This window comes from Ooceraea biroi, chromosome 4 (assembly GCF_003672135.1).
Source record: "Ooceraea biroi isolate clonal line C1 chromosome 4, Obir_v5.4, whole genome shotgun sequence".
Classification (NCBI taxonomy): Eukaryota; Metazoa; Arthropoda; class Insecta; order Hymenoptera; family Formicidae; genus Ooceraea; species Ooceraea biroi.
In genome coordinates, this window is record NC_039509.1 from 73,305 (window position 1) to 88,375 (window position 15,071).

At 33.5% G+C, this 15,071-nt stretch overlaps 4 protein-coding genes across 4 annotated transcripts; 3 read left to right on the top strand and 1 right to left on the bottom strand.

Annotated features, from left to right (window-relative positions):
- Positions 1-575: 575 nt before the first annotated feature.
- LOC113561376 lies at positions 576-3,453 on the top strand. Its single transcript, XM_026968824.1, has 7 exons — positions 576-1,598; positions 1,698-1,886; positions 1,982-2,172; positions 2,275-2,429; positions 2,528-2,780; positions 2,915-3,063; positions 3,138-3,453. Exons 1-7 carry the CDS (start codon positions 771-773, stop codon positions 3,350-3,352), a joined length of 1,980 nt encoding a protein of 659 aa, XP_026824625.1. The 5' UTR covers positions 576-770; the 3' UTR covers positions 3,353-3,453.
- A 26-nt stretch (positions 3,454-3,479) lies between these two features.
- Positions 3,480-5,309, bottom strand: LOC105283526 (ubiquitin carboxyl-terminal hydrolase isozyme L5). The gene is made up of 6 exons (XM_011346346.3): positions 5,194-5,309; positions 4,932-4,995; positions 4,600-4,705; positions 4,293-4,480; positions 4,024-4,221; positions 3,480-3,891 (listed from the first exon to the last, which is right to left on the bottom strand). The coding sequence occupies exons 1-6, from the start codon at positions 5,267-5,269 to the stop codon at positions 3,588-3,590; spliced, it is 936 nt and encodes a 311-aa protein (XP_011344648.1). The 5' UTR covers positions 5,270-5,309; the 3' UTR covers positions 3,480-3,587.
- Positions 5,310-5,774: 465 nt separating this feature from the next.
- Positions 5,775-10,787, top strand: LOC105283528 (TBC1 domain family member 23). Its single transcript, XM_011346349.3, has 9 exons — positions 5,775-6,047; positions 6,397-6,617; positions 6,709-6,913; positions 6,997-7,233; positions 7,309-7,684; positions 7,857-8,070; positions 8,156-8,491; positions 8,582-8,714; positions 8,804-10,787. Exons 1-9 carry the CDS (start codon positions 6,019-6,021, stop codon positions 9,075-9,077), a joined length of 2,025 nt encoding a protein of 674 aa, XP_011344651.1. The 5' UTR covers positions 5,775-6,018; the 3' UTR covers positions 9,078-10,787.
- Positions 10,788-11,520: 733 nt separating this feature from the next.
- On the top strand, positions 11,521-13,555 carry LOC105283529 (UDP-galactose transporter senju). Its single transcript, XM_011346350.3, has 6 exons — positions 11,521-11,785; positions 12,079-12,193; positions 12,294-12,340; positions 12,434-12,573; positions 12,657-12,800; positions 12,872-13,555. Exons 1-6 carry the CDS (start codon positions 11,698-11,700, stop codon positions 13,346-13,348), a joined length of 1,011 nt encoding a protein of 336 aa, XP_011344652.1. The 5' UTR covers positions 11,521-11,697; the 3' UTR covers positions 13,349-13,555.
- Positions 13,556-15,071: the final 1,516 nt, after the last annotated feature.

Consider the following 15,071-nt stretch of genomic DNA (forward strand, 5'->3'; position numbering starts at 1 on the left):
GCGAATCTATTTTTTCGATATGTTTAACCGTCTGTGAATGTCGAATTAAATCTGATTTACAGCATCTCATAGTTTTATTGCATAAAATACAAATTGCTAAATCTTCTTCAACAGGATGAGGAGCCAACCATCCTTTAAAATTATTATCATCTAACCACGATTTCTGAAAAGACCTACGTTTTTTTACTGCTCCTTTTCCGACGTTACGATTAATATTTTCCATTATTACAAATAGTATTATTTATAATAATATACTTACCTTTTCTATTTCTTCTTTCTTTCTTCTTTTCTTTCTTCTTTCTTCTTACTCCATTCGCGCTACACACTAAGCGCGCCAAAACTAGGGGCCGCACCCGTAACATGCCGCATGATACGATGTTGGTTAACGGTCATTTCCACTGCGCATGACCGAAAACCGCGTCCCAGCTGACAACACTGCCTCGGAACCAGTCGGAATCGTGACATTGCATCACGTGTGTTATTTTACGATCTGACCTAACCGGTCCATAAATTAAAAAACGTTTTAGTAAATAAGAATTTTTATATATTGTGTCTGTGAACGTATGCATGTATGTGTTTGTATGTGTGTGTGTATGCATGTATATATACCTGTATAAATTTTGTTAGATAAATAGAAAAATATTAAATATATTTAAAAGTTCAAAATATATAATACCGTGCATGATCCGGTATGAGATGATCTGTAGATCATGTACGAAGAAAATAAATTTGTACGTTGTACATTGAAAATATATTTGTAATGTATACTAATGTATACAAAGAAAATAAATTTGACGAAAGAAATTTTCACGAGTGCGTTAGTATTAAATACGATGAACACTAGAAAATGTGAAAATGAAGAAACGAAAAGTGCCGGTAGCGATAATACACCGAATCACGTAGAATCACAATTGGAAACGGGAAATGTATATTCGAATGAAGCAGGGAATCTTCAAAATTTTTACGATACAAAGAATCAGAATATGAACCGAAATACTCCGAATAAGGAAAACAAAAGAAAAGCGTCGGACAGTCCGTTGTTTGAGAACAAAAACCAAGACAACGAGTTCCTACAATGCGATGATGCAGCTCAGCAGATCATAGGTTCAAAGAGAAAGAAGAGTCTCAGCATAAGTAGCGAATACGACGTGTTCAAATCGGATTTAGAGGCCATAGAGAACCTTCAGAAGTTTGGAGACATTGAGTTGGCGCATGATTTAGATGCTGTGATAAATTTTAATGACATTAAAGTATCATCGGATATGTTATTTTCCTCAATGATAGATACCAATTATGTACAGGAAACTGATGACAGCATCATGCAAACGAGCATCAATAAGGATCCACTAACAGATCCCCTTTTTATCAGTGAACGTGAAGAAAAGGATATTAATATGACATTTGCAGAATCCAAAGCAAAATCTCCATTGAAAGAGGAAGTACAAAGAAGATCGGCTCGTCTTGCCAGCAAACAGAATGAGACCAATGTTTCTAATCTTTTTATAACACAAGAATGTCATCTAGAAAAAGAAGATTCCTTGGAAGAATTGAAAGATACAGAACAAGAAGAAGAAGAATTATCATTAAATATTATAAAGGTTGGTATTAATTGGTATTCGTAGTGTTATACATATATATATAGGTAATTTGTTCCACATTTGTCAATTAATTGATTTGTTTTGTTTTACATGAAACAGAAACTGAAAGAGTTACGTATAAAATTAATACATAAGGTACCTCGGCAGCATCAATTAGAGCTTACTGGAGCTCATGCACCACCAAGACCGATTAGAAACTTATTTCAAAAATATGGACCACTTCGAAAAGGTCCATATTCGCCTGCGGAAGACAAAATTATTAAGAAAAACTGGGAAATGTTTTGTGAGGTATGTTTCACATAACATTATGTATAGTTTTAACATTGCATATAAATATTTTATTTTACCAAATATATTATAATATAATATGTTAATATATGAAGCTTCACGAGTGGGATCCCAAGAATGTCAAATTGTTTTTTTACTGGAGATACAATGGAATATATTATATAGAAGATGTAAGCGAAAGACAAAAATTCGTTCAATTTCTGGCAAATGGATTACCTTGGCGGACTCTGTACAGCGTCCATAACAGATTTAAAATATTATATCAAAACAGAATCACTAACGTTAGGTATGACACATACATCTGAAATTGATTTCGAATTCTATTTATATACGGATACTTTGGATTTCTCACTCACGTATAATTTTTGTAATCACGCTTTTTAATCAGATATACTTCAAAGGAGGATAAAACGATTCTAGCGTATATGAAAAATAAGCATTTTCACAAACGTGATGTTAAATATATCGAATTAGCGAAATTACTAGGACGAACGGTACGGTCAGTCCGCAAACGTCATCAAAAACTCAAATCTAAGACAAAACGTAAGTAGTTCTTGTGATTTCGCATCGCACAAAAATATGGAATATTTTTATATACATGTAAATATATGTACATATTAATTTGTTCAATTTAATTACAGCGTTACAAAATGTCACATGGACATTGCCATTAATCAAAAAGTTCATAAAAACTTTGCTCAACGTTACGTTGAGTGAGGATATAAAAGAACTTAAATGCGCTACTATTCCGAAGCCAGTATGGCAGAGAATGGAACAGAAATTAGATATACAAGAAAAAGTGCTGAAAACATTTTGGCAAAACCAGTTGCATCTGCAGTTGTTCAGTACAAGTCCTATCTACTTGAACGACATTAAGATACAGCTAATTGAATAGTATGTATCATATATATATTGGTCAAAACTTCTTGACTCGTTCAATATCACAGCTTTTGCATCCACGAGTCGAATATTATAAATGTGGATCGATACATACTAGTGACTCGATACGCACATTGCACTGTTCACAGCATGTACGCAAAAGGGATATCGCACACCCGTGAGATTATATGGCCCAATGTCGCTCGACATTTTGAAGGCGCAACTGCCGAGTTCCTTTGTAAAGTTTTCTATTATCTTGTTCAAGACTGTGACTTGAACGACGTGGATAATTTTGCTGGTAAATTGCTTTTTCTGAGTTGTAATTTTAAATGCGCGAGGCCTAATATTGTATGAGAATTCTTATCGTTACAGAGATCGTGGAACATTTATATAATAAAAAAATACTTGAAATCCAAAAAATGCCAACGGACAAATTTTTACCTAGAATTATCTACAAAAGTAAAGACATGAATGTACTGGATGTGGAAGGTAACAATGACGCGATTATAATCAGCGATGGATCTCTGCACACTGACAGTGAAACTAATAATTCTGAAAGCGAGAGTGATTCTGAAAGTGCTTTGTAATAAGTTATTAATATATTTTATTATGTAATTAATGATAATACATATTTTTATCGATAACATAAATTATAGTCCATCGTTTTAAATAGATGATTGTTACATAGGAGAAGGAAAAAGTCAACCAGTGTGATTATTGCGTAAATAATTTATTTTAAAAAAGATCGATACAGTGAATCTCTCAATTTTCTCCTGGATAACACAAGGTTTAGTCTCCATCGTCTCTTTCCGTATTATAAGTTCAAACCTTATTTTTCTTTGATTCTTTTTCAAGTGCCTTTTCCTTTGCCTTCTGATACAGCGGAACCAGCTTCCCTTCCTTAGCGAGAATTTTCAAGAGTTCCATTATAAGTGGCAGATAATTGTGCTTTCTTCTAATATTCTCTATTTGATATCTCTTCGATTTTCTTATTTCCTCTTCGATTAGCGTTTGCAAACGCTCTAGTTCTGCAGGATCACAGACATTCGCCTTCTGCCTCTCGTACAAAGTTTTTCTGTCAGTTACTATAGCCATGAGATTGAAATGAATTTCGCCTTCGTTGTATCTGTTCACAAACATTCGTTATCTATGTTACAGAGTCGATAAGCGATACAAGTATATTTATCTATAATACGTGTAAACAAAGTTTTGAAAATTATAATTTACTAAATAGTAATTAATAAATTTTATAATTTACTTGTTTATTCGCTTTTGAATTATCGGCTTTGCAGCTTGAACCCATTGTTCCCCTACTGGGCATGGACCTAAATCAATCGGCCCATCCTTCAAGCCATCTAATTCATACAAACGACCATCAATCGGCACATAACTTACGAAATGAAACACATCGTCGTCTTTAGATGCCTGTCTTGAATCATACTCAAATACAGTTTGCCTAAAATTTTAGCATCAATGTAAAATCATATACAATCAACTTATAACATTGATTAAAGAATGAATGCATACCTAGAAAAGGAATTATGAACTTCCCTTATAATGTCAGAATTACTAAGGGCTAGTCCACGCATATTTGCATCGAAACTTTGACAGAAGTTTTTAAATTCTTCTAAATTCGGCCCTAACGATATGTCTGCATGCTTGCAATTTAGCAAAACACTCAGTATCGCTTGTGTCGCACAGGCATTATTTATTACCTAAATAAATATTGCTCTAGATAAAATCTTACTGTTCAAGACTATTTTCATTTTATTTATTTTACTCTAGCTATTATTGTACAGTTATTTTAGGTAGGCGTTATATTTTACATACGTACCTGTTTGGCAAAAAATATTTTGTCCAATCTACTGTCTTGTACAATATTTCCTGATAATTCATCATCTTGTACCCATTTGAACAAAAATATTAAACCATGTATCGGCCTAGGAAAAGTGTTTACATGATAGACTCAGATATTCAAAAATTAATATTATGTAAAACTAGATTCACACAAAGCGATAAATGTTTTCCCAAAGTATTGACACAAACTTTGTGCGGACATAATCTTTATCATTTATATCTTTCTTTCATCTACTTTTGATGAAACAAGATTATTAATAAAAATAACATAATAAAAATTAATATTTATAGTATACAAGATAAACTTACTTCAAATCATCGAATTGTTCATCATCCAAACTCCATAATTCTTCGACTTGTGCTCCTTTCACACCTGTAAGATCAATTAAGATGATTAAGATCCATTTACACTGTTTTGCACGTCATGTATGCTTTTATGGTACGCGTGTGTGCGTCAACTTTGCACAGTTTGATGGCAATTTGTAATTGCGCTATCATATAGATAACGCATGAGATTGTTTCTTACAGATCGATTTTGTCTTTTTAATCGAGGATATAGGAATATACTTACCGAATTCTTTAATTAATTCCGTAAAAACGCCAGGATCACTTTCAATGAGACACCAATTTCCTGCTGAGTCCGCCATATTTCATAAACTGTCACAAACGTATAAATAGAGAGACAGAATGCATAAGATACTCTGTTTTTCTCACATAGTGAAAATTACCAAAATGAGCAAATTCACTAAAAAATCTAAAGTCTCATTGGTGGACGGTTAGTGACTTCATTCAATGTCGTGACGACTGACGAGTCGGTAATGTAATTTCTAGTGAATTTCAATATCCAATAAAAAATGGTATAGTAATAATCTTGTAGAATCGCGTAAACTTCCAAAAATGTCAGGGCAAAAAGATTTTTATACGTAAAATCGTTTTATGTAAACGAATAACTATAAATTTGTATCGCTGCTAATATAAATTGACATAAATGTTTTAAATACAACATAATTATTACGCAGTACTCTCGATCCATGTACAAAAGTATTTATATTTAATTTTTTATTTATATTCAAATTTTTAACTAAAAATTTTAGATCGCACGACAATTACCTAACATCGTGCTTTGTTGTCCGTCAAGTTCTCGCGCCACGTCTTCTGCGCATACGTGCAACTTCGCCAAAAAGATGGCAACGATCTGTCAACAGCAGCTACGTTTTATCAGCTACCATGCCACTAACCCGTTGACACTGAGCGAGATCGCGAGAAATGAGAGCTTCCGCGACGCGCTTCGAAAGATGCTGAATGACCGCGAGTGCTCTCTGTATTATAGACAATTTTAACGGACATCAGCTATCGTATTTCTCTCGTGCGCCAGGATTCTTGGACGTCTACCGCGATGGCACTACAAGAGGACGAAAACACCTGGTAAGGCTGAAATCGAATTTTTCCTGCTTCATCGAAGAACGCCGAGTTTTCAGCAGTGACAAATCTCCCGACAAATTGATTTGCAAAATTGCGGGCGAGTTGTTCCGCGTGACACTTGTGTGATGTGTGATCGCAATGTATAAAACCATAATGTATGAAATGTAAAAAAATTGTTTATAACATCATGTGCTTGTTACAAAGTGCAGTAAAAAGTATTTTGTTAGTGAGGGAGTGCGAGTTATATAATGGCATTTATTAACTAATGTACACATACGCTGATCACGAGTGTGTTCATAAAGATAATATGGTATCTTCCTATTCACTCGGATTAATTCTTCTGTCATTTCAGGGTATTAGAATTGGAAGCGGCACTTCTTGACACGGAAGCACCATCCGCGTCTGACATATATGCCATTTGTAAGGGCCAACCAGTACCTGCGACTTTGAGACCAGATGTTTGGCAGGCTTGCCTCTATGTTACTGATCAAGGTGATCAATTGAGTCAGTTTAACGAGGTTTACGACTTACCCGAGCAAAATATAATCCGTGATGATTGTCAACAATTAGTTGGTGAGTATAAGAAAGAAATATTCTACAATTTATAATTAATAAGATAGTCTACTTTCATTTGTTATACTTATCACAATTAAATTTTGTGCAGCAAAACTGGGGAACGACGACGAGGATAAAGTCTCGGTAGTTTCTGATCTCGAATCCATATTAACATTTTATTGCAAGAGTAAATGCAAGCAATATGAAAAGGGAAACGGATGGTTGGAATTATTGGGTCCTTTAATAGCCTTAAAGTTACCACGTGCTGCAACTTACAATCTTTTTGAGGCGATAATAGATAGCTATATTCCAAGGTAGGAACAGAAATTTTAAGCACTATCCATATTTTCTATGATAATATTACGTTGAATTAACGTACTTATTAATTTTTCCAAAGGGGAGAAACATATAGCTCGGTTCTGAGATTACTGCTACTTTATCACGAGCCGGAACTATGTTCGTTTTTGGACACAAAAAGGATATCACCTGATCAGTATACAAAAGTATGGATGAACACATTGTTCGCTGGTGTTTGTTCATTACCAGCAGTTTGTACAATGTGGGATCTGTACTTCATGCAAGCCGATCCATTTTTCATGTTATTTCTCTCACTTATCATGGTCATAAACGCCAGGTGAGCATCGATTAAAATAATATTAATAAAATATATTTGTTGCTAACGTTAAATAACTTGATTTTCATCTTACAGAGAGCAAATTCTCAGTATGAAAGATGAAGACAAGCAAAATATAATAGATACCATAGCACTGATGCCGTGTGCTCTGGAAGCGGAGGACGTAACCGATTTTTGCTCCTTGGCACAGTACTATGCAATGAAAACACCAACGTCCTTCAAACAGGACTTGTATCCCGTCATGTTTGGCGAGAGCTCCGATGAGAAGTTAATATCTCATGCGTTGTGCTTACCCGTATCGGCACAGGAACTAGTGGAGAACGCTATCGAAGCTCCATCCGCACCTAATAGCACTGTTGAAGCTGTCAGATTCTTCCTTGTGGATTGCCGACCGGCCGAACAGTATAACGCAGGTCACTTGCCAACAGCGTTTCATCTCGATTGTAACTTGGTAAACTATAAATTTAATTCATTATATTCAAATAACTTGGGATACGTATCAAGTACTTTTTTAAACTCGTGAAAATATCACAAATAAGATTTAAATGCAAATTCATGCAAAGATTTTAATTTATTTGATATTTAAAAGTCAAAAGATATTAAAATATATTTTTACTTTTTAGATGCTTCAGGAACCTGCCGCGTTCACGACGGCAGTGCAAGGTCTACTGCAAGCTCAGCGTCAAGCGCTAGCCGTGGGCTCGCAAGCTGGCGGAGAGCATCTTTGCTTCTTGGGAAGCGGTAGGCAGGAGGAAGATCGTTACACGCATATGGTAGTGGCATCCTTTCTACAGAAGCATACGCAATATGTAAGCATGATTACTTCCGGATATCAAGGTAATTATCTTGTATTCCCATCTATTTTCTATATGTGTGTACATCAAGCTAATGAAATAATTTCGTTTATAATTTTTGCTTCCAGCCATTCACGAATATTTCGGTGACGAAGTAGTATCGAGCCTGATCGATCATAATTCGCAACATTGCCTGGTGTGCAATGTCGATATGCTGGAAGAGAATTCGAACGAGCCAAGCCCAGTTAAGGTTCGAAACAATAATTCGGATCTGCTGGGCAAGATTGGATTGGCCATGAAGCTAAAGAGCCAGGAGGTAAAGGGAAAGCTGTTCGATTATATTGTTAATCCTACGGCGAACGTTAATAGCAATACGGAGAGGAAAGATGGGAAGGATCTGGATTATATTAAACGTCAGAGAAAGACCGCACCCGTGTTCAGTATAGACGACGATCAAGAATTAGGTAATACGTTTTCCCGGCATTGCTGTCAAGTAAGACCGTAAACCGCTTATTATTCTACTCTTTTTCACTCGTGTTTGATTTATTTCTTAGATATGACAATGACTAATAACGAAAGCGAAGAGCCTATTGAAGTAGTGTCTATACAGCAATGGATGAAAGATCCTAAGCTATTACATTCCTTTAAATGCCAAGAAGTAAAAGTTAATGGCGATCTCTGTGATAGGTGAGTGTTTGAAGAGGCAGACAAGACAAATCATTTATGCACCAAAAAATCGTCATTCACGGTTAATTCGTGTTGTCCTCATGTTTCAGTCAACTGCTGGTTACCGATAGTCATCTCATAGTATTGCGGGAAATTCCGGAGCGGAAGGGTGCCGCGCACGTAATCGTAAAACGTCCGTTAATAAGTATCGTTAAAATCACTTCGAGGAAACGCCACGCCGATCTGATAACTTTTAAATATGGTACAACGCAATATAACGACACGGTTATTTCCGATATGGATAAGTTTCTTATACCGAACGCAAGCGAGGCGACCAAACTAATCACGCAACAAATTATGAAACAACTAAAAACGTCAGACTAATAATAATACGACCCGCGTACTTTATGAGATTTCAAGTTACTGTACAGACGTCATGCAATTTAATTGCCGAGGAACAGTTTCTCTAATAAATTCATTTTCTCATTTTGAAAATTGCAAAATTTTTTTTTACATATTTTATCTAAATTATTAGTTGTTTTTTTGTTATAGTAATAGTTAGTTTGTTTCACATTATAAGACTAGTAAATCTGATGTACATGTAAAAAGAAGTAGTTAAAAGTTAAGCAATATTTGTTGTTAAGAGTAAAATCTCTTTGATGTTGATCATTAAACTTTTAATATATGGAAATCATAATTCAGTAGTTTCGTGAATAGACAAATTTGATTGCACACAATTTCTTATGTATTCTTATCATTTTCGTAATCATTACAACAAAATGACTGACTTAAAAACCAATGCGTTCATAATTTGTAAATTGCGTCTAGCCGTATACACACGAGAATACATTTCTAACAAAATTACATTTTTCTAACAGGCATATACAAACATTTCGAAGAAACAAGATTTTGAATAGGAATATCGGAGGGCCTTTTACTTTTCGTTGCAACAAAATCGGCATAAAATCTTTGCGTCGCTGAATTAGTTAAGATTGTTATATTTAATTAGACTGAAATTGGGTAGAAATGTAACGGAAAGGAAGTTAGAAGCTAACAGTTGATACTAATCATACATATGTGCCTGACTAATGCACATTGTTAATTGTTTTTGGTTGTGTTCACATGCATAGCATAAATAACTGTTAAAGCAAAAGTATTTATCTAGTTTTAATTGGCAACAGGCCCTAAGTGATTTCAATACATTTACTACATGCGTTTATATAATATTTGCATTTTCTACATCACTGTATCGCCATGAGTTTTCATAGAAACAAATTTCTTTGTACAAATTATATGAATATTGGGGGCACAAAATTTTTACAGGCAAATAGCACTTTTCATATTATCTGACATTTTCAGACATTTCAACTATTCTAACGTTATAAAATATTTTAAAAGAAAACTGTAACAATTAAATTCTTTATGTGCCCTGTAAGAATATTATTTTTCTTATGACATTTTGCACTATAAAAAACAAAGAATATCTTTCTTATGACGTTAGCTACGTTAGAATTGGACGATTTATTTCAGGAATATAGTTCTGCGATATATTTATAATAATTTGTATAAGTAATTAACAACTCTGCATTGCCTCGTTATAATCCGTGACTAACGTGTATAAGTGAGTTCTCTTCAGTCAGTTGCTATTTAAATACGATGATTTGAGAATATGGTTCTTTTACGTTCAGTTATTTACATATGAATTAAACTCATTGAAACGAATAAGAATGTGAAAGATGGAAATTATGAAAAACCTATATATCAGAAATCTAGAATGTAAATATATATATGTTGTTGATAGTTTGAGTATTAAATGCTGGTAACTATACAACATATACATAAAAAATTGATGATACACGTAATGAGGGATAAAATTTTTCCATGTATGTGCTTCCAAATGAACAATTTGGAAAGAGGAGTTGCAAACGGATCGCACGTAAAGCAGCAATTGAAAGAGTCAGCTTTTAAGAAATTAAACATAAAACATATTAAAATCTTCGAAAACTCTCATGTATATGTGCATAAACGTGTATATAAAAAAGGCCATGTAATATAATAAAGATAATATATAATAAAAGATTTTAACGTAGATAATTCTTGACTTTGTATTAATCTCCTTTATCATCAATATAATTAATATAACATCTATCATTAATATTGTAATTTATAGTATATAGAATGAATCTATGTGTAAGTGCGGATGTGTATATATTTTTCTTATAAAGATAAGGAGAGCACAGCGAATAATATTCATCAACCTATAGTATCTCTGGTAATCAATATTTCAATAGCCAATGTCGATATCGTTATCACATTGATACGTTATCATCGGCATTATACTTTTTTTCGATGGTTATGTATAATAAAACTTATGTAATATGTAATTAATTTATTAATTAATACTTCCTACTTTTGCATATGAAAACAATAGTAAAGAAAATTATTTAATTTTTTATCGAAATGATTATTACCAGTTTTGCATGATACGTAACAATATATTTCTTTAGAATTTTGTAATTAAAAAGATCCTTTACCTAAAATTTCTTGTTTTAACGAATATGCGACAAAGCACATATCGAAATGGTGCAATGAACTTCATCTTGCAGATAAAATAGCTAATCTATACCTCTAAAAAAGTGATTAAAAACATTTTGCAGCTATTTAGGAATTGGGACAGTATGTCTATTTATACAATATAATCGCCTTGAATTAAAACTAACACGCAAACACGCTTTTAGAGCGTAAAAGACTGAAATAAAAATGCAATAATAGACGCAATGTTGTGAGATTGAACGTGACGATATGTATATACACCGATGTATATGTATGTCATGTGTTACTCACACCACCGAACAGGTGCCTTATTTGTATGCAGTAATATCAGTCAGTATCCGGCACCCGTCGACAGTGTACGTTTGCATGTGTCCGTAGATATCAGTGGATTGACTGTCAAAAATGATTTACCGAAATTGTTTAAGCTGAGATCGCCAAAGAAAGCCGAAGAATGGGAGGAATAAATTGGAACGAATTATTCCCGGGAAGATGGAGTCTGATTATCTTTGTTTCTTACATAGCACTTTTTGTAAATCAAGGTACTTTACTCATATAAAAATGTATATTAAATTCTTCTAGCATGAGCAAAAAAACGAATCAGCAAAATAAAGCGTCATACACTTTATATAAGTATCTGGTTAATTATTAATGTATCTTTCATTGTGTGACATTCATGTTTCTTTGCATATTAATCTTGATATTATAATTTTATTTACTCTCACCATAGATATATCATCATCATTTGCTTACTAGTCTCGTCCATAAAAATACTAGCAAAATGTTTATTTTCAGTTTATTTTAGTAAAATGTCTGAATATATAATAACCATTAGGTATTCTCGTAACGTGGTCTCAAAGAAGTGGTCGTTATGAGTACAATATTGTAATAGTCGTATTAATGACAGAGATTTTAAAATTAATCGTATCCACGATGCTCTATTGTAAAGAGTAAGTAAACCTTTTGGAGATTCAGTCTGTACAAGTGACGTCAATTGAAACCCGTCAAAACAGTTGTGCACTAATTCGTTAACTCATTTCACATTCTCAGCAATCACATCCTAAGCCTGCTTCAGGAGATAAAGAAGAATAAAAAAGGTGAGATTGGGAAAAAGAATCCAAACAACTCGCGATATAGGCATCTAACATGATTGAAATGAAAGACTAAGGCAAATGTCTGTTGATTTTTAGTGCTCCTACTTTACATGATACCCGCGCTTTTGTACTGCCTCTACAACAATCTAGCATTCGTCAATCTGGCTAGATTTGACCCCACGACTTACTACGTCCTGTTGCAGCTTCGCGTTGTATTAACAGGCATCATCTTCCAGGTAGATTTTTAAATATAGACACGTATATACGTACATGACTTACTTTTGGCAGACAGTGCAGACGCAGTTCCGATTTCTTTCAGATCATTTTTCACAAGAAGTTATCTGGGATGCAATGGTTCTCACTGGTGATCTTGACAGTTGGTTGCATGGTGAAGCACTTTGATACGCGTGTTCTTAGCACGGAGTTCCACATAGACATATCTCTGCTGCTAATTCTCATACAGGTATGATTTCTATCGATGACACTTGTACCTGTAAAGCATGGTCATGTTCTAAAGTATCTTTTGCTTTTCAGACAACGTGTTCGTGCTTAGCTGGTGTATATAATGAATACTTGCTCAAAGGACAAGGCGCAGACATTAACATCTTTGTACAGAATGTATTTATGTATATTGATAGCATTCTCTGCAACATAGTGGTAATCGTTTTACTAAGTACGTTCGAAAACGGTATCAGCGATATCCTTAGCAGCGTCGACATCAGTGCGTGTTTGCAACCAAAGATATTATTAATTATGTTAAATAATGCACTCGTTGGCATAATAACGAGTTTCTTTCTGAAAACCTTAAATTCTATACTAAAAACCTTCGCCAGTGCATTGGAATTGGTTTTTACAGCAACGCTCTGCTGGATCTTGTTCAGTATACCTGTTAATATAAACACAATCATTTCTATAGCGATGGTGAGCTGTGCTGTGGTTTTATATTCGAGAAATCCCGTACAGAATACTTTACCAAAGGAAACGATAGAGAATAGAAAGCTTTTAGTGTGAACATTGATAGGGAATCGTCAGTATTAAATTCCTTCAGAATATTTTAAAGCAAAACACCAAATACGATTGTAGAATAAAAGTATTACCGATATTCAGTTATAATTGTTTGATTGTTATATGTACATAGATTTTATTGATGATGTATTATAATGTAATTTATATATGCGGTATTTTATTAATATAAAATAAAATATTAATTTAAAAGACTGAACATCTATGAATAAAAATACAATTTCCATTAAGAACTTATTATTTATAAGTAAAGAGATTTAGATTATGTAATAAGATTGAATTAGCAATTGAGATTTCTGTGTACTGATACTGTTGTATGTAAATCAACGTATTGTGTACCGAATTTTCCAATTCAAATTGACTTTTTATATTTACCCTGGCGGGCCGCCTTGACAAGTGTCGGACAGTACTGGACAAATACCAGATGTATTCTCGACAAATTTTGAATCATATAGACGTAATTAGACAGTTTTTGTACGTGTAAAGGTCCAAATATAGTTCGGAACGAGTATAAAATGTCCAGCAGTCCATCTACATTTTATCAGGAGTTGTCAAAAGATATACTGCGTTCTGATTATGACCAAATCTTGTCTACGTCACTCAATGTATTTGGACATAATCCATCCAAATTTAGTCCAAGACTTATCCACAAAATCGGTTTCTACACATTATTAAAAATGTATTTATAAAAAATCTCTATTACATTAACTTTAACTAGGCTTAGCTTTAGCTGGACCAGTCCTTAAGTTCCAGCGGTATTTTTAACAATTTATAACTTACAGACGAGTCATATATGAGCTTTTTAGAAGTCAAACTAATGAACTTTATTTTTGTGAATTTTTTAATTTTAATATAAATTTTATTGTATTTAATACATAATTGATATTAAAATTAAAAAATTTACAATAAATAGAATTCATTAATTTTTACTAGTGAAAAGCTCATACATGACTTGCTGAAAGTTGTTCAAATTGTCAAGATATCGCTGAAAGTAGTCTAGAATTTGTCTTGGTGTTTCTGTTATTTTCGACTTATATAAATAAATTAGACAGGTTTTAGACTGACTAAGCAGCGTTATTGCGACAGCATTTATACAGTGTGTAGACAGATATTTGTCCAAAAAATGTCTAAAAATGAGACTAGTAAACGTATTCTGACATCCAGAACGCATCTAAAACAAGTCTAAACTAAATCTACTGTCTGCCTAAAATCCGTCAAGGTGGCCCGCCAGGGTACCTTTCGCATATATATTTTTTTTTACACTCTTCAAGATGAATCATTCAACAATGTGTTTAGAATTTAAGATTCTGAAAATATTATGTTAAAGTATTGGATATCTCCATTATTTTTTCAAAAATAAGCACAAGACGCCCTGCGGCCGATTCAAATACCAACATGTCGTAAATCTTTACCACAGCTTTATCCCGTCGGTAACAGTAAGAAATTTCTACGATAAATAAATCTGTAGCCAATATTATTTCATATGGAACACTGCTAGATGTTTGACAATCTCCATTTCGAATTCGATGTCCGCTTTCTTTACATACACATGCATGTGTGTATGTATATTGAATGTATGCAAAAAAAAACAGCAAAAAAGATTCGAAAAAGAACTCGGGAAAGAATTGCATCAAATACTTGACAATGTTGCATCGAGCCATGCAAGATAATATTATTTAAAAATTCATTTATCATAAAAACATTAAAAACA

What these genes read in the sequence shown, in the direction of transcription:
- LOC113561376 (XM_026968824.1), top strand. Translation starts at nt 771, where the DNA reads ATGTATACAAAGAAAATAAATTTGACGAAAGAAATTTTCACGAGTGCG. An exon ending in TATCATTAAATATTATAAAG is followed by an intron (nt 1,599 to 1,697) that starts GTTGGTATTAAT and finishes TACATGAAACAG; the next exon opens with AAACTGAAAGAGTTACGTAT. An exon ending in AACAGAATCACTAACGTTAG is followed by an intron (nt 2,173 to 2,274) that starts GTATGACACATA and finishes CTTTTTAATCAG; the next exon opens with ATATACTTCAAAGGAGGATA.
- LOC105283526 (XM_011346346.3), bottom strand. Translation starts at nt 5,269, where the DNA reads ATGGCGGACTCAGCAGGAAATTGGTGTCTCATTGAAAGTGATCCTGGC. An exon ending in GAACAATTCGATGATTTGAA is followed by an intron (nt 4,706 to 4,931) that starts GTAAGTTTATCT and finishes CACTTTTCCTAG; the next exon opens with GCCGATACATGGTTTAATAT. An exon ending in GTTCATAATTCCTTTTCTAG is followed by an intron (nt 4,222 to 4,292) that starts GTATGCATTCAT and finishes CTAAAATTTTAG; the next exon opens with GCAAACTGTATTTGAGTATG.
- LOC105283528 (XM_011346349.3), top strand. Translation starts at nt 6,019, where the DNA reads ATGGCACTACAAGAGGACGAAAACACCTG. An exon ending in TGATTGTCAACAATTAGTTG is followed by an intron (nt 6,618 to 6,708) that starts GTGAGTATAAGA and finishes AATTTTGTGCAG; the next exon opens with CAAAACTGGGGAACGACGAC. An exon ending in AGACGACGATCAAGAATTAG is followed by an intron (nt 8,492 to 8,581) that starts GTAATACGTTTT and finishes TTTATTTCTTAG; the next exon opens with ATATGACAATGACTAATAAC.
- LOC105283529 (XM_011346350.3), top strand. Translation starts at nt 11,698, where the DNA reads ATGGGAGGAATAAATTGGAACGAATTATTCCCGGGAAGATGGAGTCTG. An exon ending in AGCACTTTTTGTAAATCAAG is followed by an intron (nt 11,786 to 12,078) that starts GTACTTTACTCA and finishes AATAACCATTAG; the next exon opens with GTATTCTCGTAACGTGGTCT. An exon ending in GATAAAGAAGAATAAAAAAG is followed by an intron (nt 12,341 to 12,433) that starts GTGAGATTGGGA and finishes GTTGATTTTTAG; the next exon opens with TGCTCCTACTTTACATGATA.